This window comes from Branchiostoma floridae, chromosome 4 (assembly GCF_000003815.2).
Source record: "Branchiostoma floridae strain S238N-H82 chromosome 4, Bfl_VNyyK, whole genome shotgun sequence".
Lineage (NCBI taxonomy): Eukaryota > Metazoa > Chordata > Leptocardii > Amphioxiformes > Branchiostomatidae > Branchiostoma > Branchiostoma floridae.
In genome coordinates, this window is record NC_049982.1 from 4847975 (window position 1) to 4874341 (window position 26367).

Consider the following 26367-nt stretch of genomic DNA (forward strand, 5'->3'; position numbering starts at 1 on the left):
ATTGCACTCAAACTGATGAGTCAAGTGTTAGGAATTCAGTCAGCTTGGGTACACTGAAGGAACTCATGAACATACAGTCATGACAGTCTCACAAGGCAGTAAGTCCTTGGAAAAAAAATGTTGTGTTTCCTGTTTCAGTCCTGAAAAAATTAGGGTCTGTAGGTAGGGATTATCTTTTTTTTTCTTGTATTTTTTTTTAGGCTGGCCAAAATTCTAGTGATACATATTTACAATACAGTTGAACAAAGTAAACTGAAATGTATGATGACACTTGTCTTTCAATGTCAAACTTTAATTTTGTGCATGATAGATACATTTAACCTTCATTAAATGGGACAAGTAGTGTTTTACTTCAATAGGAAGCAGGCTAAATAAAAATTCTAACTGGAAGCTATGTGACTCCGTCCACTGCCCACCCAAAATAAAGGCTAGGGTCGGCAGGTTTTTTTAGGGCAGGTAGGGAAACAGGAAACACAACATTTTTTTCCTAGGCCTAATCGTAACAGAGCACTTTAGCCAGCAAGCAGTTTAGTAGGACTAGTAATGTCATAACTGACATGCAGACAAAAATGCATTTGGTGTTAGAGCATATTAGACAGCATCTTAGACAGCAAGCAGTAGGGCAAGCAAGGTCATTTAATATTGTGTTGCAGCCAAACAATGTCTATGTGTGTAGTGAGTGCAGAAATCATATAAGTCTAACTACATGTATTTGGGTGAGCTTAAAATCATACAAAGGTTGGATATGTAGACCACCACATACATTATGTACTATATATTACACTACTTGTTGGTAAAGTTAATTTTCCTGTTGTTGTTGGTTCAGCTTTGGCACAACATTTCTTCTGTTATGTAAAAAATCAACCCTGAATCTCCATCACAGTAGACGTTATTTGTCATTGGATGTGCCAACTAATCTTTTTTCACAATCATAGCCAGAGGCTGTATTTAGGAGCTTACAATTGGTTGTTGTTCAAATTCATTGATGGTAATCTTTTGTAATGCTAAATGATAGAAACGATATTTTCTTTGGGATGTCCACACCTTTTTTGTAAAGGTCTTTCATCTGTTTGTTGATCCCAGATCTTGTAGTTGGTAGTCAAGTTTGGTTATATTGTAAAGTTTAAATAACATTAACATGCTTCCAAAGTACAGTTGTGCCAAGTTCAAAGTAGTGAAGTAGAAATTCAAACTTCAATGTAGTAAAAGTTCAAATTAGGGAAATAACTTACTTTATAGTTTATACTAGTAAAGTACAAAGTTGAGATTAAAGTAGTGATTGGTTGGTTGGTTGGTTGGTTGGTTTGATTGTTGAAATAGCAAACTCAAAGTTCAAAGTAGTAAATGTAAAAAGTTCAAAGTTTTAGCAGGAAAAGTAAAAAAGATTAAAGTTCATGGTAGTGCAGAACAAAGTAGTGAAGTAGAAATTCAAAGTACAAGGTTCAAAGTAGTGAAAGTACAATTCTCCATTTAAGGTATTTCGGTTGGCTAAATTGGCATTTTGACCTTCCACTGTTTTCTTATTAATGAATTAAGAAAGAATGGGGCCGAAACGAATGTTGATAGATGGGCATTAAAGAATTCTAAATCTGATTTTTTTGGGGCCAAATTGATGACGTCACCATTTTTATGGACTCTTATATTATTTTTTTCTATGACAATATACAGCACTTTGGTACATACCACTGTAATGAAACTTCGTTTTTCGTTGCATAATGATGACAGCTACAAACGTAGTGTTGCGCAAACTGATATCTACTAATAATCTGTAGAAATTAGAAAATGTTTGTTTTCATCTAATTAAAAAAAATTAATTCTTAATAACTACAGATCGTTAGTAGATATCAGTTTGCGCAACACTACGTTTGTAGCTTTCATCATTATGCAACGAAAAACGAAGTTTCATTACAATGGTATGTACCAAAGTGCTGTATTTTGTCATAGAAAAAAATTAAATCAGAGGCAATAAAAATGATGACGTCATCAATTTGGCCCCCAAAAATTCAGATTTAGAATTCTTTAATGCCCATCTATCAACATTCGTTACGGCTCCATTCTTTCTTAATTCATTACTAAGAAAACAGTGGAAGGTCAAAATGCCAATTTAGCCAACCGAGATACCTTAAGTACAAAGTTAAAAGTATTGAAAAAATTTCTGGTATTTGTCTATTGAGTTCTCTGACACTTATAGCAGATTTTTACAGTAAGTATGTTCTATGTTCCTTTTTACATTTCAAAAGTGTTACGGTTACTTAGTTTCCATTTATTTGAGTTTTGCAAGCTAGTTGTCAAAGAATGCCTCTACTCCGTGAAATAAAACAACCCCCAAAGATGAAGATTGTAGCATCGTTTTATTACCTTCGCTAGAAGGTTATGTTTTTCATAGTGTTGTGTGTGTGTTTGTGTTTGTGTGTGTGTGTATGTAGTTGACCAGCATAACCCCAGAATGCCTCGATGAATTGTCTTGATATTTGGCGTGTTGGTAGGACCTTGAAACGATTAGATTTTGGGCTCCTAGCGGCTTGCCATGGTACTGCAGCGAAACATCCGGGTTTGATATCTTGTGTTCTGGACATGCTTTAGTCGTGATTTTTGAGTGGTTGATAGCTTTTGGGGTAGAGAGCAAGTGGTATAGGTTTGGGCCCCCAGTGGCTTTTCGAACCACAAGGAACCAGTTAGTTTCAGACTTTGAAAGAGAGAAACTCAAGAAGGGATAAACGGATCATCATGTGGTCGTGGAACTATAGTTTAATGACGTGATGTTAAATTTGTAGATACAGTGAGGATATATATTCAGCTGTGCTTGTTTCCTGTTTCCTCCTGGGAGAATGGACAGCTGAAAAACCGTGTTTGTATATAACGGTCACCGGAGACTTATGTACAATAGGTGGGTAATCAAGCAATCAAGTCTGACCTCCAACCATGAGTACTTCCGGGTCGTAGAGTCCCGACTTCCGGAGGATACTCGCTTGGCTTGGGGTTCGAGGCCGCTTCAGTTCTCGTCTCCTTGGAGAAGAAGTCCGCCTTCATTCCGTAGCGAGTTCTAGTGTTTCATCAGGCATTCCTGTGTCAGCTAAGTTCCAGGTAAGGAGACTTGACTTGTGACTCGGTATTCAAAGGTTTGTAGAACAGTGTAAAAGGAGAAGAAAGTTTCATAAATCTGAACACGCCACTCCGGCATTTTTCAGAGCTGGACTGTCATCAGGCCGTGAAACCTGCTTTTCTTCTGTGCAGCTGCGTAAGAATATATCGTAGTGGGGAGAAAGGAAATCATGATATAGATTTGGTGCTTGGTTGTGTTGTTTGGCTGTCAAAATGTGACTATTCAGGAGCTGGCCTTGTGAAAGTAAAAAATGTAAACAAGGGAGGGTCGATAAGGGTTTTTGGATTTTGTTAGATTGGAGGGGCAAAAATTGGCGCTTTGCCGCAATGACTTGTAAAATAGCTACGTATAGTGTTTTGAATCAACATTAAGAGACCAGGTTCACGGTTGTTCATATGGTAAGGACTGAGAGGTCAGAGGTCGCCCCGGGCGGGCGGGCGTCCATTTTTCCACTCCGGCATTTCACACTCTTTTTTTGTTCTTTTTAGTTCATTTTGTCACCCCACCGATATCTCAACACATCCACAAACAACCAGAACCACAGCTTGGACCTTATAGACTCCGGACGCTCTTGGGCGGTGTATTTTTAGCTCCCTTTCTTTAGCTTATATATTACAACCACAGCGCCCCCCTCCCCCGTTACTCGGAGCGTGCCCGGACGCCATTTTCATCGGCCGGTGAGAGCGTTCCATTTTTCATTTCATAGTACTTCTGCTTTGTATATTGTATATTTGTATATTCAATATGTAATTCGCCCCTCACCAGCGTGGCGTTCCTCCTGCTGAGTAGGAGAGTACCCCTGCAGGTCAAGCATTATGACATGTTTCGTTACATTCTCAGTTATTTTGGGTACCACTCTACTAACAGCCCACTGCTTAGCGTTAATTGTAAAACCTCACCATAATCCCTCCCCCTTCACTCCCAGGCATGAAGGCAAACCTCACACCCTTAACCCATCCTTTAACAGTCCATTCCCGTTAACTCCCCTGCTGGACAACACATGTGCCAATCACTCCCTGAAGTTAACATTAGTCTCTATCTTTATTAACTCTAATGGTAAACTAGCACCCCACTGCAGACCTAAATTCACACTTTTCAGTCTCACTCTGATAATCCTTCTGGCTGGAGATGTGGAGTTAAATCCGGGACCTAGGGCACCGAAGTACCCCTGCGGCGTATGCCATCGAGCCGTCAGGTGGGAAAAGGTGGACGGCCGGCATGCCATCTGTTGCGACTCATGTGATGTCTGGTACCATACTGACTGCATGGGTATGTCAACACCGGTCTATAATACCATCAACAACCCTAACGTGTCCTGGATTTGCTGCTCCTGCGGCCTACCTAACTTCAGCTCCAGCCTCTTCAACACTACAGTATTCGAAACTTCTAATTGTTTCTCTTCTTTTAACACCAGCACCTGTTCTAGTCCAGCAAGATCTATCGGCTCACCTATCGCTACGTCTTCGCCTATCGGATATGGTATTACTCCACCGCCTCGCGACCGCACACATACCAAACCAGTCAGGACCTGTGTGATCAACTTTCAATCTATCCGCAATAAGGTACCTGAACTGCACGCATTTTGCGAAGCTGTGCAACCAGACATTGTTGTTGGCACTGAGACGTGGCTGGACTCGTCAGTGGGCAGCAGCGAAATCTTTCCGGACACGTACAATGTGTTCAGGAGAGACAGAGCTGGCCGGGGAGGGGGTGTGCTTGTTGCTGTAAAGAACAACATCATAGCAACCCACCACCCAGACCCGGACTGTCCCTGCGAGTTGACTTGGGTCCGGGTCCACCTGGCTAACAGTAAGTCCATCTACATAGGGGCCTACTATCGCCCCCCCTCAGCTGGTCATGATGATTTTGTAGCGCTAGAAAGATCAGTGCTGCAAATGCGGGCTAATAACAACAATGCCCACATCTGGCTAGCAGGTGACTTCAACCTGCCGGATGCGACCTGGAACCCTGAAGCTAATACCACCGCTTCGAATCCATCCACTCTCACTAGCAATTACATCAGCCTTGCCAACGACTGTGGTCTGGAACAAATGGTCTGCGAACCAACACATACAGTGGGGCAAACTTCGAACACCCTGGATTTGTTTCTCACCACAAATTCCACCTTAGTGGAGAGAGTCAAAATCTTGCCAGGTCTCAGCGATCATGACATCCCGCTGATTGATGTTCAAGTAAAGCCCCAAACATCAAACACAAAAGATCGGCTCATATACCTGTGGAGGAAAGCTAACATCGATGCACTCCAACAGGATATGGTAACATACAGCCGAGAGTTCGCAGACCAGGCTCAGCACAATACTGCCTCAGAAAACTGGGAGCTGTTTAAGGCAGCCGTTAGTGGTGCTGCCAATAAGCATGTCCCCAGGAAAAAAGTGAGGCCACAATCCAGCAAACCCTGGATAACATCCCAGATTCGCAAAGCTATGCGTAAGCGGTCTGAACTTTTTTCCAAGGCTAGGAGGTCCAACTCCAGTGAAGCCTGGGCAAAGTTCAAGAGGTGTAGGAAGGGAGTTAAGCAGAGAGTTAGGAAGGCCCACAGGGATTACGTCTCCAACTATCTGGAGTCTAACATCGAGGAAAATCCCAAGGCCTTTTGGAGCTATGTCAAATCCATCAGACAAGACTCTACTGGTGCGTCGGCCCTAAGACATCAGGGGGTGCTAACATCTGACCCCAAAGAAAAAGCCGATGCACTAGGGGCCCAGTTTGAGTCAGTGTTTACCAGGGAGGATAAGACCACCGTTCCTACCCTTGGTGAACCCAAAGCTCCAACTATCCCCTCTCTTAACATCACAGTGGAGGGGGTAGCCAAACAGCTCTCCTGTCTTAACCCCAGCAAGGCCACAGGACCAGACGGAATACCACCTCGCCTCCTGAAGACTGTAGCCGAACAAATTGCGCCAATATTACAGGTCATATTCTCCCAGTCAATATCCACGGGAGATGTTCCTGAAGATTGGAGAACAGCTAACATCGCTCCAATCTTCAAAAAGGGGGACAGAACCTTGCCTGCAAACTATAGGCCGGTGTCTCTGACATCGGTCTGTGGTAAAGTGCTCGAACATATCGTGCACAGCCACATGATGAAACATCTAGACACTCATGGCATTCTGTCCCCAGCGCAACACGGCTTCAGGAAGGGTCTGTCCTGCGAGAGCCAGCTGGTGCTAACCCTCCAAGACCTGGCCAAAAACATGGACCAGAACAAACAGGTCGATGCCGCGGTGCTTGACTTTAGCAACTAAGCAAGGCATTCGATACAGTGCCTCACGAACGTCTGCTGAGCAAGCTCGAGCACTATGGCATTTCTGGCCTACTTCAGTCTTGGCTTAGGGCCTTCCTTACGGAGAGAACCCAGAGGGTCGTCTTTGACGGTGGAACATCTAAAGCTGTTAAGGTCACCTCTGGAGTTCCGCAGGGTACTGTTTTAGGCCCTCTGCTCTTCCTGCTCTACATTAATGACCTACCCGATTCCGTAGACTCACATGTTCGGCTGTTTGCTGACGATTGCTTGATTTATCGAACTATCAGCAAGCCTTCTGACGCTCAAGATCTGCAGTCTGACCTCGATGCGTTAACAGAATGGCAAAATCGTTGGCTTATGTCGTTCAACCCCTCTAAATGCCACATCCTCCATATCACCCGTAAGAAGCACCCCATCTTAACACAGTACTCCCTCTGTGGAGAAGCCCTCACCGGTGTTAAGTCCCACCCCTATCTTGGAGTACAACTGTCCGACGATTTGCGGTGGGACACCCATATCAACCACGCCACTAGCAAAGCTGGTAAGGTCCTAGGGGTCATTCGGCGCAACTTGACCCATTGTCCATCCAGGGTCAAGGCCACTTGTTACAAAGCGCTGGTACGGCCCCACTTGAAATATAGTGCCATCGTCTGGGACCCGTACACCAACAAAGGGATACAGGCGGTGGAGGCCGTCCAGCGCAGGGCAGCCCGAGTGACCCTCAATGACTACCGGCAGACTAGCAGCGTGACACAAATGCTCAATGACCTGCAGTGGCGTCCTCTCTCCGAAAGGAGGAGGAACGCCCGCCTCACCTTCTTTTATAAGTTAGTTAACAACAAGATTAACATAGACACACAGAACCTACTGATTCCGACCCAAGGGCGAACCCGAGGCAGCCATCAACATAAGTTCAAACCAATCTTTGCAAGAACAGACACATACAAGTACTCATATTTTCCTAGAACAATTCCGGAGTGGAATTCCCTGCCTGGTGCGGTAGTAAGTGCTCCCACAGTTGAGAGCTTCCGCGCCAGGCAGGAGGGCTGCCCGCCCTAACCCGGGACCTCAGCTCCCCCCCTACTTTGCCCCTTGCGGGGTTATATGGGGGTAACCCATGATGATGATGATGATGACTCCAGTTACCTGTCTTAGGTGTACCGTAAACCCCCATGTGCGCCCCGCCCCTGAAAGTTGGCGCCCAATTCTCACATCTGGATTCCATTGCCGCCCTGAAGCAAGAGGGGGGGGGGGGGTGAATTTCACGGGACGGTTCACTAACTGTTACAGTGTTACTCCTGAGACATGTACATCTTCACAGAACTACTCTCCAAGCAGAGGTTAGGCTCAAGCTTGGTTTGATAATCTTTTCATGTATTTTATGGCTGTCATTTTTGTCACATTCTATAGTTGCTTGGTGAACAATCGTAGGACCTGGCAAAATAGAAATTGTAGCAAAAACGCCCACGTTTGTGTAAAGATGTAAAAAATAAGTTAAGAGCCAGGCCTCTTCTTGGAGAGTACCGGAATTGCATACATTATATATATCTCACCCCTTCCTAGACTTTTAAATTATTTCTGCTTCATATCATAGCATTTCAGCTCTTTTTAATTGTTTTGTTTTCATGCACCATTTGAAACTTTTATGGCCATGCTAGAATAAAAAACACACTCCTATATGAGTGTTATGTCCTGCGAGGGGATTTGCTCTGTACTCCATAGATGTAGATGTATAGATGTTGGTATCAATCTTGTAAATTGCAAAGCATGTAGCCGACAAGATTGACAGAGAGGACCGGATTGGCTCCTTCATTTACCTCATGGTTGATAATCGTTTGTCTTGTCCTATGTTTGCAGAAGTTGATCCAGATATTGTTGACATGGCAACAGCAGACAGCATGCAGGGTGTGGATGACGTCAGGAGAGGAGCAGCAGGGGGTTCTACCGACAGTGTTCTCACCTGGCAAGGAGACAGAAGTGAGGAGTCTGGGGAGGAGTCCGGTAGGAGAGACAAGGGTGTGAGAGTGCACAGGTGTGAGGAGTGCAGCAAGCAGTTCAGTAAGCTGAGTAATCTGAAGAGGCACATGCGCACTCACACAGGGGAGAAATCCTACAGGTGTGACGAGTGCAGCAGGCAGTTCAGTCAGCTGGGTGATCTGAAGACACACTTGCGCACTCACACAGGGGAGAAGCCTTACAGGTGTGAGGAGTGCAGCAGGCAGTTCAGTAGGCTAGGTCATCTGAAGAGTCACATGCGCACTCACACGGGGGAGAAACCCTACATGTGTGAGGAGTGCAGCAGGCAGTTCAGTAGGCTGGATAGTCTGAAGAGTCACATACGGACTCACGCAGGGGAGAAACCCTACAGGTGTGAGGAGTGCAGCAAGCAGTTCAGTAGGCTGGATAGTCTGAATACTCACATACGGACTCACACTGGGGAGAAACCCTACAGGTGTGAGGAGTGCAACAGGCAGTTCAGTAAGCTTAGTGATTTCAAAAGACACATGCGGGCTCACACAGGGGAGAAACCCTACAGGTGTGAGGAGTGCAGCAAGCAGTTCAGTAAGCTGAGTAATCTGAAGAGGCACATGCGCACTCACACAGGTGAGAAATCCTACAGGTGTGACGAGTGCAGCAGGCAGTTCAGTCAGCTGGGTGATCTGAAGACTCACTTGCGCACTCACACAGGGGAGAAGCCTTACAGGTGTGAGGAGTGCAGCAAGCAGTTCAGCAGGCTGGGTCATCTGAAGAGTCACATGCGCACTCACACAGGGGAGAAACCCTACATGTGTGAGGAGTGCAGCAAGCAGTTCAGTAGGCTGGATAGTCTGAAGAGTCACATACGGACTCACACAGGGGAGAAACCCTACAGGTGTGAGGAGTGCAGCAAGCAGTTCAGTAGGCCGGATAGTCTGAATACTCACATACGGACTCACACTGGGGAGAAACCCTACAGGTGTGAGGAGTGCAACAGGCAGTTCAGTCAGCTGAGTGATTTCAAAAGACACATGCGGCCTCACACAGGGGAGAAACCCTACAGGTGTGAGGAGTGCAGCAAGCAGTTCAGTAAGCTGAGTAATCTGAAGAGGCACATGCGCACTCACACAGGTGAGAAATCCTACAGGTGTGACGAGTGCAGCAGGCAGTTCAGTCAGCTGGGTGATCTGAAGAAACACTTGCGCACTCACACAGGGGAGAAGCCTTACAGGTGTGAGGAGTGCAGCAAGCTGTTCAGTAGGCTGGGTCATCTGAAGAGTCACATGCGCACTCACACAGGGGAGAAACCCTACATGTGTGAGGAGTGCAGCAGGCAGTTCAGTAGGCTGGATAGTCTGAAGAGTCACATACGGACTCACACAGGGGAGAAACCTTACAGATGTGAGGGATGCAGCAGGCTGTTCAGTCAGCTGGGTAATCTGAAGAAACACGTGCAGACTCACCCTGGAAAAATTGATGGTGTAAGGGACGAAGCAGGCAGTTTTGTGAACTAGGTAGTCTGAAGAGATGTGTACTCTTATGAAAACTCTACATATGTGCAAAGAATACAGCATTGAGTATGATAGGGAAGATAGGAAGAAGCACATTGCACTCAAAGTGATGACATACCCTCAAGTGTTAGGAATTGAGTCAGCTTGGGTACACTGAAGGAACTAATCTTACACAAGTTACAGACCAGAGCACTTAAGATAGCAAGCAAGTTTAGTGGGGCAAATAATGTCATAATTGATATGCAGCAAAAAAATCCCTTTTGGTGTTTTATGTGCAGAAATCAGTTCTGTCTTACTACATGTATTTTGTGAGCTTAAAATTTTACGAAGGATATTATGTAGACTACTACTTACATTTTGTACGACATGTACTACTAGTTTAAGTTAAATTTTGTCGTTCTTGTTCGAAATTCGATTCTGTTTTGGCACAACATTTTTAGCCTTGGTACCATCCTATTTCTACTGGGGCTCCTTACACTCGCTTCCCTAAAAAATTTGGGGTAGCGAGTGTAAGGAGCCCCAGTAGAAATAGAATGGTAGCCAGTTGCAGGCTACAACATTCTTTCTGTCATATAAAAAAATCTACTCTATTTATCACTATAGACATAATTGGTTATTGGTTAATCTCCAAGCAGATCCTATGGTAGCCTAAGATAGTATCAAAAGCTGCCAGAGGATTGATGCCGGCCGGAGTGTGTTTGGCTCCCTGTTTCAGTGACGGCAGATCTTCGGTAGCCAAACACACTCCTAGGCCAGCTTCACTCCTCTGGCAGCTTTTGCTATCGAAGGATCTGTTTGGACATTAGTTATTAGTAATGCAGATTAATCTATCTTGACAGCCAGGGGCTGAATTGTGAGGAGCTTAGAATTGGCGAGACTGTTGTTCAAATGCATTGATTGTAATATTTCCTAATTCACCAGCTGGATAAAGTTAATGAGAAGAGGTTTGGGGGGAATATCATCCCTTTTTTTAAGGATCTTTTATCTGCATGTTAATCTCTGATCTCCAAGTGGATAGTTGTAAATTTTTGTTATGATGTAAAGTTTGCATATAACATTGACATGCTTCCTAAGTGGTGGAAATACCAAGTTCAAACTAGTGAATAGAAAGTTCAAAGTTGTTAAGTAGAGAATTCAATGTTTAAAGTAGACTTGTAAAAGTAAAAAGTTTAAAGTTGTAGAAGTAAAAAGTTGAAAGTAGTAGAAGTAAAAAGTTCAAAGTTCATAGTAGTGTAGAACAAAGTTCAAGATAGTGATGTTGAAAATTCAAAGTACAGCGTTCAAAGTAGTGAAAGTACATTGCATAAATTTCAATGTATTGACATATAACTGGTATTTGTCTTTGGAGTTCTCAAACAGGTGTAACAAGTTTAAAAGTAGCAATTTTTATGTCGTTACGTTAAGCGTTACAATAACATAGGTACCTTGTTCTCGTTGAGTTTCACAACCGAGTTTTGGAATAATTCCACTGTATGATGAAATAAAACAATCCCTGAGGATGAAAATGACGTGTTTTTTTTTTTCAATGATGTGATGATGTTATAGGTTGTAGAGGTAGTTTGAAATTAACTTTTTCAGTTGTGCTTGTTTCTGTGGCTTCCTGAGAGAATGACGAAGCGTGGACAGCTGGAAACCCTTCTTTATATATAATAGTCTATACAGGTCACCGGAGGGTTATGTACAATAGATGGGTAATCAGGGAATGAAATCTGACCTCCCGCCATGAGTACTTCCGGGTCGTAGAAACCTTACTTCCTTTCCGCGAGGATACCCGCTTGGCTTGGTGTTCGGGGCCGTTTCTCGTCCTTGGAAAAGAAGTCCGTATTCATTCCGTAGCGAGTTCTAGTGTTTCATCAGGCATCCCTGTGTTCACTAAGGTTCAGGTAAGAAGACTTGACTTGTGACTCGGTATTCAAAGATTTGTAGAATAGTGTAAAAAGGAGAAGAAAGTTTCATAAATCTGAACACGCCACTCCGGCATAATTTTTTCAGAGCTGGACTGTCATCAGGCCGTGAAACCTACTTTTCTTCTGTGCAGCTGCGTAAAAAACATATCGTAGTGGGGAGAAAGGAAAGCATGTCATATATTTGGCGCTTTGTTGTGTTTGGCTGTCGAAATGTTAGGAGCAGGACAGGAGCTGGCCTTGATAAAGTACAAAATGTAAACAGTGGAGGGTCGATAAGGGTTTGTGGATTTTGTTAGGCTCGAGGGGCAAAAAATTGACGCTTTTTTTGCAATTTATATATAGAATACCTACATACTCTGTTTTGAATCAACATTAAGTGACCAGGTTCACGGTTGTTCATACGGTAAGGACTCCAGTTAGCTGTCTTAGGTGTACTGTAAACCCCTACGTGCGCCCGACCCCGAAAGTTGGCGCCCAAGTCTCACATCTGGATTCCATTGTCGCCCTGGAAGCGAGGGAGGGTGTGAATTTTACGGGACGGTTCACTAACTGTTCTGGTGTTGCTCTTTAGACATGTAGACCTTCATAGAAACTGTCCAAGCAAGCCTTGGTCCAAGCAGACGTTAGGCTCAAACTTTATTTGGCAATTTTTTTCATCTATTTTTGGTTGTCATTTTTGTCACATTCTTTTTGTTGGTGAACAAACATGGAACCTGACAAAATAGAAATTCCAGCAAAATCGCCTATGTTTGTGTAAAGATGTAAAAAATAAGTTAAGAGCCTGGCCTCTTCTTGTAGAGTACCAGAATTGCATACATTATATACCACATCCACTTCTAGCTTCTCCTTCATAGTATTTGAGCTCTTTTTGATTTTGTTTTTATGCACCATTTGAAATTTATATGGCCATGGTAGAGTACTAGTAAAAAAAAAACACACTCCTATATGGGCCTTTATTTCCTGCAAGGGACTTTGCTCTGTACTCCATAGATGTAGATATTGATGTTGGTATCAATCTTGTGAATTGCAAAACACAGCCGACAAGATCGACAGAGAGGGCCTGATTAGCTCCTTCATTTGCCTCATGGTTGATAATCATTTGCCTTGTCTTGTATTTACAGAAGTTGATCCAGATATTGCTGATATGGCACCAACAGACAGCATGCAGGGATTGGATGACGTCAGGAGAGGAGCAGCAGGGGGTTCTGCCGACAGTGTTCTCACCTGGCAAGGAGACAGACGTGAGGAGTCTGGGGAGGAGTCCGGTAGGAGAGACAAAGGTGTGAGAGTGTACAGGTGTGAGGAGTGCAGCAAACAGTTCAGTCATCTGAGTCAGTTGAAGACTCACATGCGGACTCACACAGGGGAGAAACCCTACAGGTGTGAGGAATGCAGTAGGCAATTCAGTCAACTGGGTCATCTGAAGGCTCACATGCGGACTCACACAGGGGAGAAACCATACAGGTGTGAGGAGTGCAGCAGGCAGTTCAGTCGGCTGAGTCATCTGAAGAGGCACATGCATAATCACACCGGGGAGAAACCTTACAAGTGTGAGAAGTGTAGCAGGCAGTTCAGTGTGCTGAGTAATCTAAAGACTCACATGCGGACTCACACAGGGGAGAAACCCTACAGGTGTGAGGAGTGCAGCAGGCAGTTCAGTCTGTTGGGTCATCTGAAGGCTCACATGCGGACTCACACAGGGGAGAAACCATACAGATGTGAGGAGTGCAGCAGGCAGTTCAGTCTGTTGGGTCATCTGAAGGCTCACATGCGGACGCACACAGGGGAGAAACCATACAGGTGTGAGGAGTGCAGCAGGCAGTTCAGTCGGCTGGGTGTGCTGAAGACTCACATGCGGACTCACACAGGGGAGAAACCTTACAAGTGTGACGAGTGCAACAGGCAGTTTAGTGTGCTTAGTAGTCTCAAGACTCACCTGCGTACCCACACTGGGGAGAAACTTTACAGGTGTGAGGAGTGCAGCAGGCAGTTCAATGTGCTAAGTAATCTGAAGAGACACATGCGGACTCACACAGGAGAGAAACCCTATAGGTGTGAGGAGTGTACCAGACAGTTCAGACAGCTGGGTGATCTAAAGGCCCACATGCAGACTCACAGTGTCACACCGGAGAGAAACCTTACAGTTGTGAGGAGTGCACCAGGCAGTTCGGTCAGCTGAGTCATCTGAAGTCTCACATGCAGACTCACACAGGGGAGAAACCCTACAGGTGTGAGGAGTGCAGCAGGCAATTCAGTCAGCTGAGTCATCTGAAGACTCACATGCGCACTCACACAGGGGAGAAACCCTACACGTGTGAGGAATGCAGTAGGCAATTCAGTCAGCTGGGTCATCTGAAGAAACACGTGCAGACTGACCATGGAAAAACTGAAGGTGTAAGGGACGAAGCAGGCAGTTCTTGGAACTAGAAAGTCTGAGGAGACGTGTACTCACATGAATCCTACATGTGTTATAAGAAGACAGCAGGGAGTATGATAGGGAAGATAGGAAGAAGCACATTACACTGAAACTGGTGAGATACCCTCGAGTGTTAGGAATTGAGTCAGCTTGGGTACACTGGAGGAACACATGAACACATACAGTCTTGACAGCCTCACAAGGCATTAATCTTACACAAGTAACAGAAGATCAGAGCACTTAAGACAGCAAGCAAGTTTAGTAGGGCTATTAATTTCATATTTGATATGCAGCCAAAAAACTTATGGGAGTATTGAGTGCAGAAATCACCTCAGTCTTGCTACATATAAGTTGTTGAGCTTAAAATCATGCAAAGGTTGGATATGTAGACTACCACATACATTTTGTACGACACTTACTACTAGTTGTTAAAGTTAATTTTTGCTTTTCTTGATAGTTTCTGTTTTGGCACAACATTCTTTCTGTTATTTAGAAATCTTCTCTGTATCTTCATCACTATAGACATAATGGGTCATTGGTTAATATCCAAGCAGATCCTACCTCAGCCTAAGATACAAAATGTAATATCAAAAGCCGGCAGAGGAGTGAAGCCGGCCTAGGAGTGTGTGTGGCTCGTCCCTGTTTCAGTGATGGCAGATCTTTGGTAGCCAAACACACTCCTAGGTCGGCTTCACTCCTCTGGCAGCTTTTGGTGACACCTTATGCTACCGAAGGATCTGCTTAGAGTAAATTAGTAAAGTTTGCATATAACATTGACATGCTTCCAAATTGGTGGAAGTACAAAGTTCAAAGTAGTGAATAGAAAGTTCAAAGTTGTGAAGTTGAGAATTCAACTAATAAAAGTAAAAAGTTTGAAGTAGTAGAAGTAAAAAGTTCATAGTAGTAGATGAAAGTAGTTCAATGTTCATAGTAGTGTATAACAAAGTTCTAAGTAGTGATGTTGAAAATTCAAAGTACAGCGTTCAAAGTAGTGAAAGTACAAATTTCAATGTATTTACATATTACTGGTATTTGTCTTTGGAGTTCTCTAACAGATGTAGCAAGTTTAATGGTAGCAATTATTTTATGTCTTTTTATATTAAAAAAGCGTTACAATTACATAGGTTTCTTGTTTTCGTTGAGTTTTTGCAACCAAGTTATCGAAGAATTCCACTGTCAGATGAAATAAAAACTACCGCAGAGGATGAAGATTGTGTCGTTTTTTTTCAATGTTGTAATGGTGTAGAGGTAGTTTTTCAAAAAAATTCTTCAGTTGTGCTTGTGTCTGGCTTCCTGAGAGAATGACGAAGCGTGGACTGCTGGAAACCCGTCTTAGTCTATAAAGGTCACCGGAGGTTCATGAACAATAGATGGGTAATCAGGGAATGAAATCTGACGTCCAGCCATGAGTACTTCCGGGTCGTAGTGTCCCGACTTCCTGTCCGCGAGGATACGCTTGGCTTGGACTTCGGGGCCGTTTCTCGTCCTTGGAGTAGAAGTCCGCATTCATTCCGTAGCGAGTTCTAGTGTTTCATCAGGCATCCCTGTGTTCACTAAGGTTCAGGTAAGGAGACTTGACTTGTGACTCGGTATTCAAAGGTTTGTAGAACAGTGTAAGAAGGAGAATTTGGAAGAAGTTTCATGAATCTGAACACGCCGCTCCGCTCCGGCATGCATAATTTTTTTAGAGCTGGACAGCCATCTGGCCGTGAAACTTCGTCTGTGTACTAGTAGCCGTGCAAAGCATACCTTAGTAGCGAAATAGGAGAATGTTATGAATTTGGTGCTTGGTTGTGTTGTTTGGTTGTCAAAATTTGACTATTCAGGCGCTAGCCTTGGGAAAGTACAAAAAATGTAAACATGGGAGGGTCAATAAGGGTTTTCCAATTTTGTTGGATTCTAGGGGAAAAAAGTGACGCTTTGTCGTAATGACTTGTAAAATACCTACATACAGTGTTTTGAATGAATATTAAGTGACCAGGTTAACAATTGTTCACATGGTAAGGACTCCAGTTACCTGTCTAAGGTGTACTGCAAACCCCTACGTGCGCCCCGACGCCTTACGTTCGCGCCCAATTCTTACATCTGGATTCCATTGTCGCCTTGAAGCAAGAGGGGGGGGGTGAATTTCAGGGGACGGTTCAGAATTTCTTGTTTGCCTGCTGGAGAGCGAGGAATGCCTGAAAAAATTAAGAGCTGAACTTCTGCTTTGACAGTTCAAAGAACCAACAATCGCATACATCACAACGCATATGCATATCACTATCTCCTAGAGTTTTTATGGTTTCTCGTCTCAATGTTTGGAATTGTGAAATGCAGCTCACAATATCCCAAAATGAAAGAATTACTAGGATAAACGCACACTTCGGTCAATTGCACGGAATCCCTAAATCCCGTGGCGGTGCGGTCCAACTGGGTAACTTCGCATAATTGCACACGCCGGATAATGGCACGGAATTCGCTGGCAAATTGGGTGTGCAATTAAACGGCTTCCACTGTACCTTGTTCAATTATCTCACGGTTGATAATTGTTAATCTTGTCTTCTATTTACAGGAATTGATCCCGATATTGCTGACATGGCAACAAGAGACAGCATGCAGGGTTTGGATGATGTCAGGAGAGGAGCAGCAGGGGGTTCTGCCGACAGTGATCTCACCAGGCAAGGAGACAGACGTGAGGAGACTGGAGAGGAGTCTGGTAGGAGAGACAAGGGTGTGAGAGAGTACAGGTGTGAGGAGTGCAGCAGGCAGTTCAGTCATATGAGTAGTCTGAAGAGGCACATGTGGACTCACACAGGGGAGAAACCCTTCAGATGTGAGGAGTGTAGCAGGCAGTTCAGTCAGCTGGGTGATCTGAAGAAACACATGCAGACTCACACAGGGGAGAAACCCTACAGGTGTGAGGAGTGCAGCAGGCAGTTCAGTAGGCTGGATAGTCTGAAGACTCACATGCGGACTCATTCAGGGGAGAAGCCCTACAGGTGTGAGGATTGCAACAGGCAGTTCAGTGAGCAGGGTGCTCTGAAGAAACACATACGGACTCACACAGGGGAGAAACCCTATAGGTGTGATGAATGCAGCAGGCAGTTCAACACGCTGAGTAGTCGAAAGAGACACATGCGCACTCACACAGGGGAGAAACCTTACAGGTGTGAAGAGTGCAGCAGGCAGTTCAGTGAACTTTGTGTGCTTAAGAATCACATACGGACTCACACAGGGGAGAAACCCTACAGGTGTGAGGAGTGCAGTAAGCTGTTCAGTCAGCTGAGTCATCTCAAAACTCACATGCAGACTCACACAGGGGAGAAACCCTACAGGTGTGAGGAGTGCAGTAGGCAGTTCAGTCAGCTGGGTCATCTGACAACTCACATGCGGACTCACACTGATGAGAAACCTTATATGTGTGAGAAATGCAGCAGGCAGTTCAGTCAGCTGGGTTCTCTGAAGAAACACATGCGCTCTCACAGGGGAGAAACCCTACAGGTGTGACGAGTGCAGCAGGCAATTCAGGCACCTGGGTGCCCTGAAGATACACATGCGGACTCACACTGGAAGAACTGAAGGTGTAAGTTCTGTGAACTAGGAAGTCTGAAGAGAGGAGTACTCACATGAACCCTACATGTGTTAAAGGAATACAGCAGTATGATAGGGAAGATAGGAAGAAGCACATTGCACTCAAACTGATGAGTCAAGTGTTAGGAATTCAGTCAGCTTGGATACACTGAAGGAACTCATGAACATACAGTCATGACAGTCTCACAAGGCAGTAATCGTAACAGAGCATTTTAGCCAGCAAGCAGTTTAGTAGGACTAGTAATGTCATAACTAACATGCAGACAAAAATGCATTTGGTGTTAGAGCATATTAGACAGCATCTTAGACAGCAAGCAGTAGGGCAAGCAAGGTCATTTAATATTGTGTTGCAGCCAAACAATGCCTATGTGTGTAGTGAGTGCAGAAATCATATAAGTCGAACTACATGTGTTTTGGTGAGCGTAGACTACCACATACACCTGTACTTGTATAATCTACTTGGTGGTAAAGTTGATTTTTGTTCTTCTTGTTGTTTCAGCTTTGGCACAACATTTCTTCTGTTAATAACCCTGAATCTTCATCACTGTAGACTTAATTGGTTATACTGTTATAGGATGTGCAGACTAATCTCTCTTCACAATCAGAGGCTGTATTTAGGAGCTTACAGTTGGCTGTTGTTCAAATTTATTGATCATTATCTTTTGTAATACAGCTAAATAATAGAATGACGATGTTTTTCTTTAATATCCACACCTTTTTGCTAAAGTTCTTTCATCTGTTTGTTGATCCCTGATCTTGTAGTCGATAGTAATCAACTTTTGTTATTATATTTCAGCCATACCATAGGTATGGTGAAATATATTGTATTCGTAATGTTTCTTTCTTTCTTTCTCCTGTCAAATCTTCAGAACACGGTATCTCCGTTGTTCCTCAACCGAATGACTTGAAATTTGGCACAAGGGTAGAGTGGGCCAATACCCTCGGGTGTTTTTTTTCATTTTTCCCATATCTGTCTCTTAAATGATTTTATTAAGGTTTTTTGGTCATCTTAAGACCAAAACTGTATATTTGGGCCCCCTGTACCCTGGTATCATAACCGAATGAGCTGAAATTTGGCACAGATGTGCCTTGATAAGTCCCCCATATAGATTCAATATCAGTTTTGGTGTACAGTACAACAAAATGCTTATTTTTGCGATTTTTTGACCAATTTTTGACCAAAAAAGGACACTTTTGGCCCCTGTACCCTGGTATTACAACCAAATGAGCTGAAATTTGACAGAGATGTGCCTTGATAATGCCCCCATATAAATTTAAGAACACTTTTGGTGTACAGTACAACAAAATGCTTATTTTTGCGATTTTTTGACCAATTTTTGACCAAAAAAGGACACTTTTGGCTCCTGTACCTTGGTATTGCAACCGAATGAGCTGAAATTTGACACAGATGTGCCTTGATAATCCCTTCATATAAATTCAATAACACTTTTGGTGTACAGTGCAACAAAATGCTTATTTTTGCGATTTTTGGCCAATTTTTGACCAAAAAAGGACACTTTTGGCTCCTGTACCCTGGTATTACAATTAAATGACCTGAAATTTGGTATAGATAGGCATTAGATACTTGGTAACAAGATTCAAGTAAAATTTTTGACATAAACAACTTTAAAATGATTAATTTTGGCACTTTTCTGAGGGGAAATTTGTTTTCTTTTGGCCTCCTGACGTGACCTTCCGTGACCCCGCACAGAGCCACACCTGTGCGCGTCAGCCGGAGAGTTAATTGAATCAAAGACCTAGCCAATCAGCGAAGAGGAGGCCAAAGGCTAATTAATATTCATAAGCGGGGCCTCATGATCCCGTATATAGCAGTGTTCCCGCCAGGGGGAGCAAAGCCCGCCTAAGGCTCTCGCATTTTAGACTATTCAGAAGGCTTTATATTGTATCAGTTCTTAGGGGCATATCTATGATAATCGCAGCAGTCACTTAACTTCTCTTCAGGTGTTTAGCGTAACACTGTTTCAGGTCAAACCGTCAAAGGCAACTAAAAACAAACTTTAACGTTACTGAGTTCAACAGTACTTATAACTTGTTATCCGAAGTTGAAACGCTAGCGATGGTATTTTCGCTGCGCTGTTAGCTCCGTGCGACTGTTGTTGACGGTCTTATAACGGTATATTTTGCACCCCTGTACCCTGGTATGAGTAACATTTGGTATAGATAGGCATAATATAGTTGGTAAAATGATCCAAGTAAAATTTTTGGCATAAAGTACTGTAAAAGGCTTAATTACAACACTTTTTTCAGGGGAAATTGGTTTTCTTTCGTTCTCCATGCCGTGACCTTTCGGACGTTCACCCCACAGAGCCGACATCTGCACCTGCGTCTAGCCGGCAGGAAGGGTTAATTCAATTAATGGTTCAGCGAAGAGGAAAGCGAAGGCTAATTAATATTCATAAGCGGGACCACACAATACGTTAACTTGAAGACTCACCGTACAGACTTCTCGCCAGGATTATTTCAAAGCGTCGGACAGGGGTCCGGGGGCCGCCGAATGTCCCTGGCGGGGTCCAGGGGCAGGGCCACTGTGGGGGGGACCCAGGTGGGCGAAGCCCCCCCGGAAGCTCTTGCATTTTAGGCTATTGAGAAGGCTTCTTTTATCAGTTTTTTTAGGGCCATATCTACGATAATCGTAGCAGTCACTTACTTCTCTTCAGCAGTTTGACTTTAAAATATTTCGGGTCAAAGCTTCAAAGACAACTAAAACCTCATAAACAACAAACTTTACTTAGCTCAACAGTATACAAAAATATTGTACGGGTTGCCATCCTTAGTTGAAGCGCTTATTTATAGCGCTAGTATCTTCATTGCGCCGTTAGCCGCCGTGCGACTTTTGTTGACGGTCTGATATCCCTACGTCGCCGCCTCGCTGATATTCCCACGGACATGTTTCAAAAAAAATACCCAGCAAAAAACGCTGTTCTGCGTCAAATTCTATTCTATAAAACTCAGTGTTACAGTCTAAATATTTTGTAGAAGCACCGCTGTAGGAAAGAAGGTCCAAGCAATGTAAAACATCACGTAGCATGAAGTTCGCTGTCAACTGGCACACAGCACATGACTGTTTGAAACTCTAAGTCTAATCAACAGCCGTGTTTGATTGATAGCCGGCGGTCCTATGATGAAGTCGGCGAAAGGTGCGTTAGTTAGAAAATCTGCGTTTAGTTTTGATACGTAATTATAAGTTAGACAGTGGCGAGAATGATTATTTTCTCATCAATATTTCTCTTCAGAATTATTTGAACTTAATTGTACATCTAAACAATTGGCTTACCTGTGCAATGTTTATATGATTAATGATCAGTGTACTGAAATCATGTGTAACGTATGGCTCCTAGTCAATAGATCAGCATTTTCTCTATAGTGACCACCTGTCTATAGTGGCCACATTTCCTAGTGCTGTTGTTGTTTGGCATAAACTTTGAACATTTAAATCGTAAGTAACTTTAAACTGCCAGAGTTTCAGCCCAATAAAACACTCTCAGCGCCAGGGTATGAACAGACTGACCAGACAGACGAAAATAAATCCTCGAACAAGGTTCAATCGTATCTTCCGGGTCTGGCAGGAAGTTGTTAAACTAAAATAAGAATAGGCTCGATGGTTGATTGCATACAAAGTAAAACAGTTTAACAGTTTTACAGCTTGAAGAAAACAAACGCTCCTACAGTACCTGCACCTGCTTGATAATTATTAAATCGTATGCCCTACTTGAATAAAAAAAGTTCATTGCAATAATAAATGTACCTACATCACAAGGAGCTTATACTTTTTTAAACTTACACCTAGTTATCGTACTGAAAATTGTTAATGACATCACATGAATTCATTCAACAATTTTCAGTCATGATGAAAATTTTCTGAATGGAAGGTGTGATTATTGTCATTTTCTGAAAAATAGAAGCAAGCTCTGTTTTTACCTGGAGTCAATTCACAATACCAGTCCACTTTGGGGGATAATGTACTGTTAAGAGGATGTTCCATTTTTGCGCAGGGGTGATTTGGAACAGTCCAATGTTGCGTGGGAAGGGGTATGGCTGAAATATGCTGTATTTGCTCTTAAGCAAATGTCGGCCTTTCTAGTTTTATAATGTTTTCATAACAATCATGTTTTCAATGTAGTGGAAGTACCAAGTTCAAAGTAGGGAAGTAGAAAGCAAAATGTTGTGAATTAGAGAGTTTAAAGTTCAAAGTAGACTAGTAAAAGTAAAATGTTCAAAGTAGGAGAAGTAAATGGTTCAAAGTTCATAGTAGTTTAGAATAAAGTTTAAAGAAGTTAAAAGTACTACCGTCAAAGTAGTGAAAGTACGATGTTTAATGTATTTACATATTACTGCCATTTGTCTTTGGCGTTCTCTAACAGATGTAGCAATCTTAATAGTAGCAATTTTAATGTCCCTTTTACATTATAAAAGCGTTACAATATACATGTAGTACATACTAACATAGGTTTATTGTTTTCGTTGAATTGTGCAGCCAAGTTATAGAAGAATTCCGTTGTCTGATTAAATAAAACAACTCCAGAAGAAGAAGATTGCAGTATTTCATTCAATGATCTGATGATGTTATAGCTTGTAGAGGCAGTGAGAAAAAATGTTTTATTTGCAAAATAATGCCCGAAGTCTTATTGCCTGTACAGTCTCAAAGGCTAAGAGAAGTAAATAGTGTGATATATAAAACTAGTGTCTAAGCAGCTACATGTATTTGATACAATGTGTAGTATTGACGGGTTTGACTTCTTTGAAGGCAGTGGTTAATGAACGGTCCCGTGTTTTGTGCTTTTAGTTGAAATATAGTCTTTTGGTGATCTTTGGAAGCCACCGGAGGTTCATGTACAATAGATAGGCAATCAGGGAATAAAATCTGACCTCCCACCATGACTACTTCCGGGTCGTAGTGTCCAGACTTCCTGTACGCGAGGATACGCTTGGTTTGGTGTTCGGGGCCGTTTCTCGTCCTTGGAGAAGAAGTCCGCAATCATTCCGTAGCAAGTTCTAGTGTTTCATCAGGCATTCCTGTGTCAGCTAAGTTCCAGGTAAGAAGACTTGAGTTGTGACTCGGTATTCAAAGATTTGTAGAACAGTGTAAAAGGAGAAGAAAGTTTCATAAATCTGAACACTCCACTCCGGCATTTTTCAGAGCTGGACTGTCATCAGGCCGTGAAACCTGCTTTTCTTCTGTGCAGCTGCGTAAGAATATATCGTAGTGGGGAGAAAGGAAATCATGTTATAGATTTGGTGCTCGGTTGTGTTGTTTGGCTGTCAAAATGTGACTATTCAGGAGCTGGCCTTGTGAAAGTAAAAAATGTAAACAAGGGAGGGTCGATAAGGGTTTTTGGATTTTGTTAGATTGGAGGGGCAAAAATTGGCGCTTTGCCGCAATGACTTGTAAAATAGCTACGTATAGTGTTTTGAATCAACATTAAGAGACCAGGTTCACGGTTGTTCATATGGTAAGGACTCCAGTTACCTGTCTTAGGTGTACCGTAAACCCCCATGTGCCCCTGAAAGTTGGCGCCCAATTCTCACATCTGGATTCCATTGCCGCCCTGAAGCAAGAGGGGGGGGGGGGTGAATTTCACGGGAAGGTTCACTAACTGTTACAGTGTTACTCCTGAGACATGTACATCTTCACAGAACTACTCTCCAAGCAGAGGTTAGGCTCAAGCTTGGTTTGATAATCTTTTCATGTATTTTATGGCTGTCATTTTTGTCACATTCTATAGTTGCTTGGTGAACAATCGTAAGACCTGGCAAAATAGAAATTGTAGCAAAAACGCCCACGTTTGTGTAAAGATGTAAAAAATAAGTTAAGAGCCAGGCCTCTTCTTGGAGAGTACCGGAATTGCATACATTATATATATCTCACCCATCCCTAGACTTTTGAATTGTTTCTGCTTCATATCATAGCATTTCAGCTCTTTTTAATTGTTTTGTTTTTATGCACCATTTGAAATTTATATGGCCATGCTAGAGTATTAGTAAAAAAAAAAAACACTCCTATATGGGCCTTTATGTCCTGCGAGGGACTTTGCTCTGTACTCCATAGATGTAGATGTAGATGTTGGTATCAATCTTGTGAATTGCAAAACACAGCCGACAAGATCGACAGAGAGGGCCGGATTGGCTCCTTCATTTGCCTCATGGTTGATGATCGTTTGTCTTTTATTTACAGAAGTTGATCCAGATATTGTTGACATGGCAACAACAGACAGCATGCAGGGTTTGGATGACGTCAGGAGAGGAGCAGCAGGGGGTTCTGCCGACAGTGTTCTCACCTGGCAAGGAGACAGACGTGAGGAGTCTGGGGAGGAGTCCGGCAGGAGGGACAAAGGTGTGAGAGTGTACAGGTGTGAGGAGTGCAGCAAGGAGTTCAGTAAGCTGAGTAATCTTAAGAGGCACATGCGCACTCACACAGGGGAGAAATCCTACAGGTGTGACGAGTGCAGCAGGCAGTTCAGTCAGCTGGGTGATCTGAAGACACACTTGCGCACTCACACAGGGGAGAAGCCTTACAGGTGTGAGGAGTGCAGCAAGCAATTCAGTAGGCTGGGTCATCTGAAGAGTCACATGCGCACTCACACAGGGGAGAAACCCTACATGTGTGAGGAGTGCAGCAGGCAGTTCAGTAGGCTGGATAGTCTGAAGAGTCACATACGGACTCACACAGGGGAGAAACCCTACAGGTGTGAGGAGTGCAGCAAGCAGTTCTGTAGGCTGGATAGTCTGAATACTCACATACGGACTCACACTGGGGAGAAACCCTACAGGTGTGAGGAGTGCAACAGGCAGTTCAGTAAGCTTAGTGATTTCAAAAGACACATGCGGGCTCACACAGGGGAGAAACCCTACAGGTGTGAGGAGTGCAGCAAGCAGTTCAGTAAGCTGAGTAATCTGAAGAGGCACATGCGCACTCACACAGGTGAGAAATCCTACAGGTGTGACAAGTGCAGCAGGCAGTTCAGTCAGCTGGGTGATCTGAAGACACACTTGCGCACTCACACAGGGGAGAAGCCTTACAGGTGTGAGGAGTGCAGCAAGCAGTACAGTAGGCTGGGTCATCTGAAGAGTCACATGCGCACTCACACAGGGGAGAAACCCTACATGTGTGAGGAGTGCAGCAGGCAGTTCAGTAGGCTGGATAGTCTGAAGAGTCACATACGGACTCACACAGGGGAGAAACCCTACAGGTGTGAGGAGTGCAGCAAGCAGTTCAGTAGGCTGGATAGTCTGAATACTCACATACGGACTCACACTGGGGAGAAACCCTACAGGTGTGAGGAGTTCAACAGGTAGTTCAGTAAGCTTAGTGATTTCAAAAGACACATGCGGGCTCACACAGGGGAGAAACCCTACAGGTGTGAGGAGTGCAGCAAGCAGTTCAGTAAGCTGAGTAATCTGAAGAGGCACATGCGGACTCACACAGGGGAGAAACTATACAGATGTGAGGAGTGCAGCAGGCAGTTCAGTCAGCTTGGTGATCTGAAGAGGCACATACGCACTCACACAGGGGAGAAACTCTATAGGTGTGAGGAGTGCAGCAGGCAGTTCAGTAAGCTCAGTAATCTGGAGAGGCACATGCGGACTCACACAGGTGAGAAACCTTACAGGTGTGAGGAATGCAGTAGGCAGTTCAGTCGGCTGGGTGATCTGAAGAAACACATGCGGTCTCACACAGGGGAGAAACCCTACAGGTGTGAGGAATGCAGCAGGCAATTCAGTCAGCAGAGTAGTCTAGAGAAACATGTGCGCACTCACACTGGTGAAAAACCTTACCAGTGTGAGGCATGCAGCAGGCACTTCAGTGAGCTTGGTTCTCTTAAGAGACATATGCGCACTCACACAGGAGAGAAACCGTACAGGTGTGAGGAGTGCAGCAGGCAGTTTAGTCATCTGGGTGATCTGAAGTCTCACATGCGAACTCACACAGGGGAGAAACACTACAGGTGTGAGGAGTGCAGCAGGCAGTTTAGTCATCTGGGTGATCTGAAGTCTCACATGCGAACTCACACAGGGAAGAAACCCTACAGGTGTGAGGAGTGCAGCAGGCAGTTTAGTCAGCTGAGTGATCTGAAGAGACAAATGCACACTCTCCCTGGAAAAACTGAAGGTGTAAGTTCTGTGAACTAGGAAGTCTGAAGAGAGGTGTACTCACATGAACCCTACATGTGTTAAAGGAATACAGCAGGGATTGCAATAGGCAAGATAGGAAGAAGGTACACTGAAGGAACACAAACAGCCATGACAGTCAAACATGGCAGTTTAGTACAGTCATGTCAAGTCTAATTGAGATCAAAATAAACAAACAAGGCGGTAATCAGATCTTACACAAGTTACAGACCAGAGCACTATAGCCAGCAAGTAGTTTGTGCTCACAACTATTGCCATCATTGATATTCAGCTAAAAATGAGTGTAGAAATGTTAAAATCATACAAAGGTTGGATATGTAGACTACCAGGAAACAACAAGAGGTTCGAGGAGAGTATTTTCACTTTTTTTGCTTCAAAGAATCTTTTGTGTGTTTTTTTTTAATCTCTACAGTTGATAGTCCTAAATTTGTGTTATTTTTTTAAGTTTACATATACATGTAACATTA

General features: G+C 43.6%; 1 protein-coding gene and 2 pseudogenes across 1 annotated transcript in view; all 3 read left to right on the forward strand.

Annotated features, from left to right (window-relative positions):
• The window catches only part of LOC118413049 (zinc finger protein 208-like), a 64310-nt gene extending 54451 nt beyond the window's left edge, over positions 1 to 9859 (forward strand). The window contains exon 7 of the mRNA XM_035816193.1: positions 8401 to 9859. Coding sequence (XP_035672086.1) covers positions 8401 to 9859 — 1459 coding nt within the window. The remainder of the gene's footprint in view (positions 1 to 8400) is intronic.
• Positions 1 to 26367, forward strand: part of LOC118413064 — a 116702-nt pseudogene that overhangs the window by 24180 nt on the left and 66155 nt on the right.
• On the forward strand, positions 3005 to 24427 carry LOC118413050 (annotated as a pseudogene).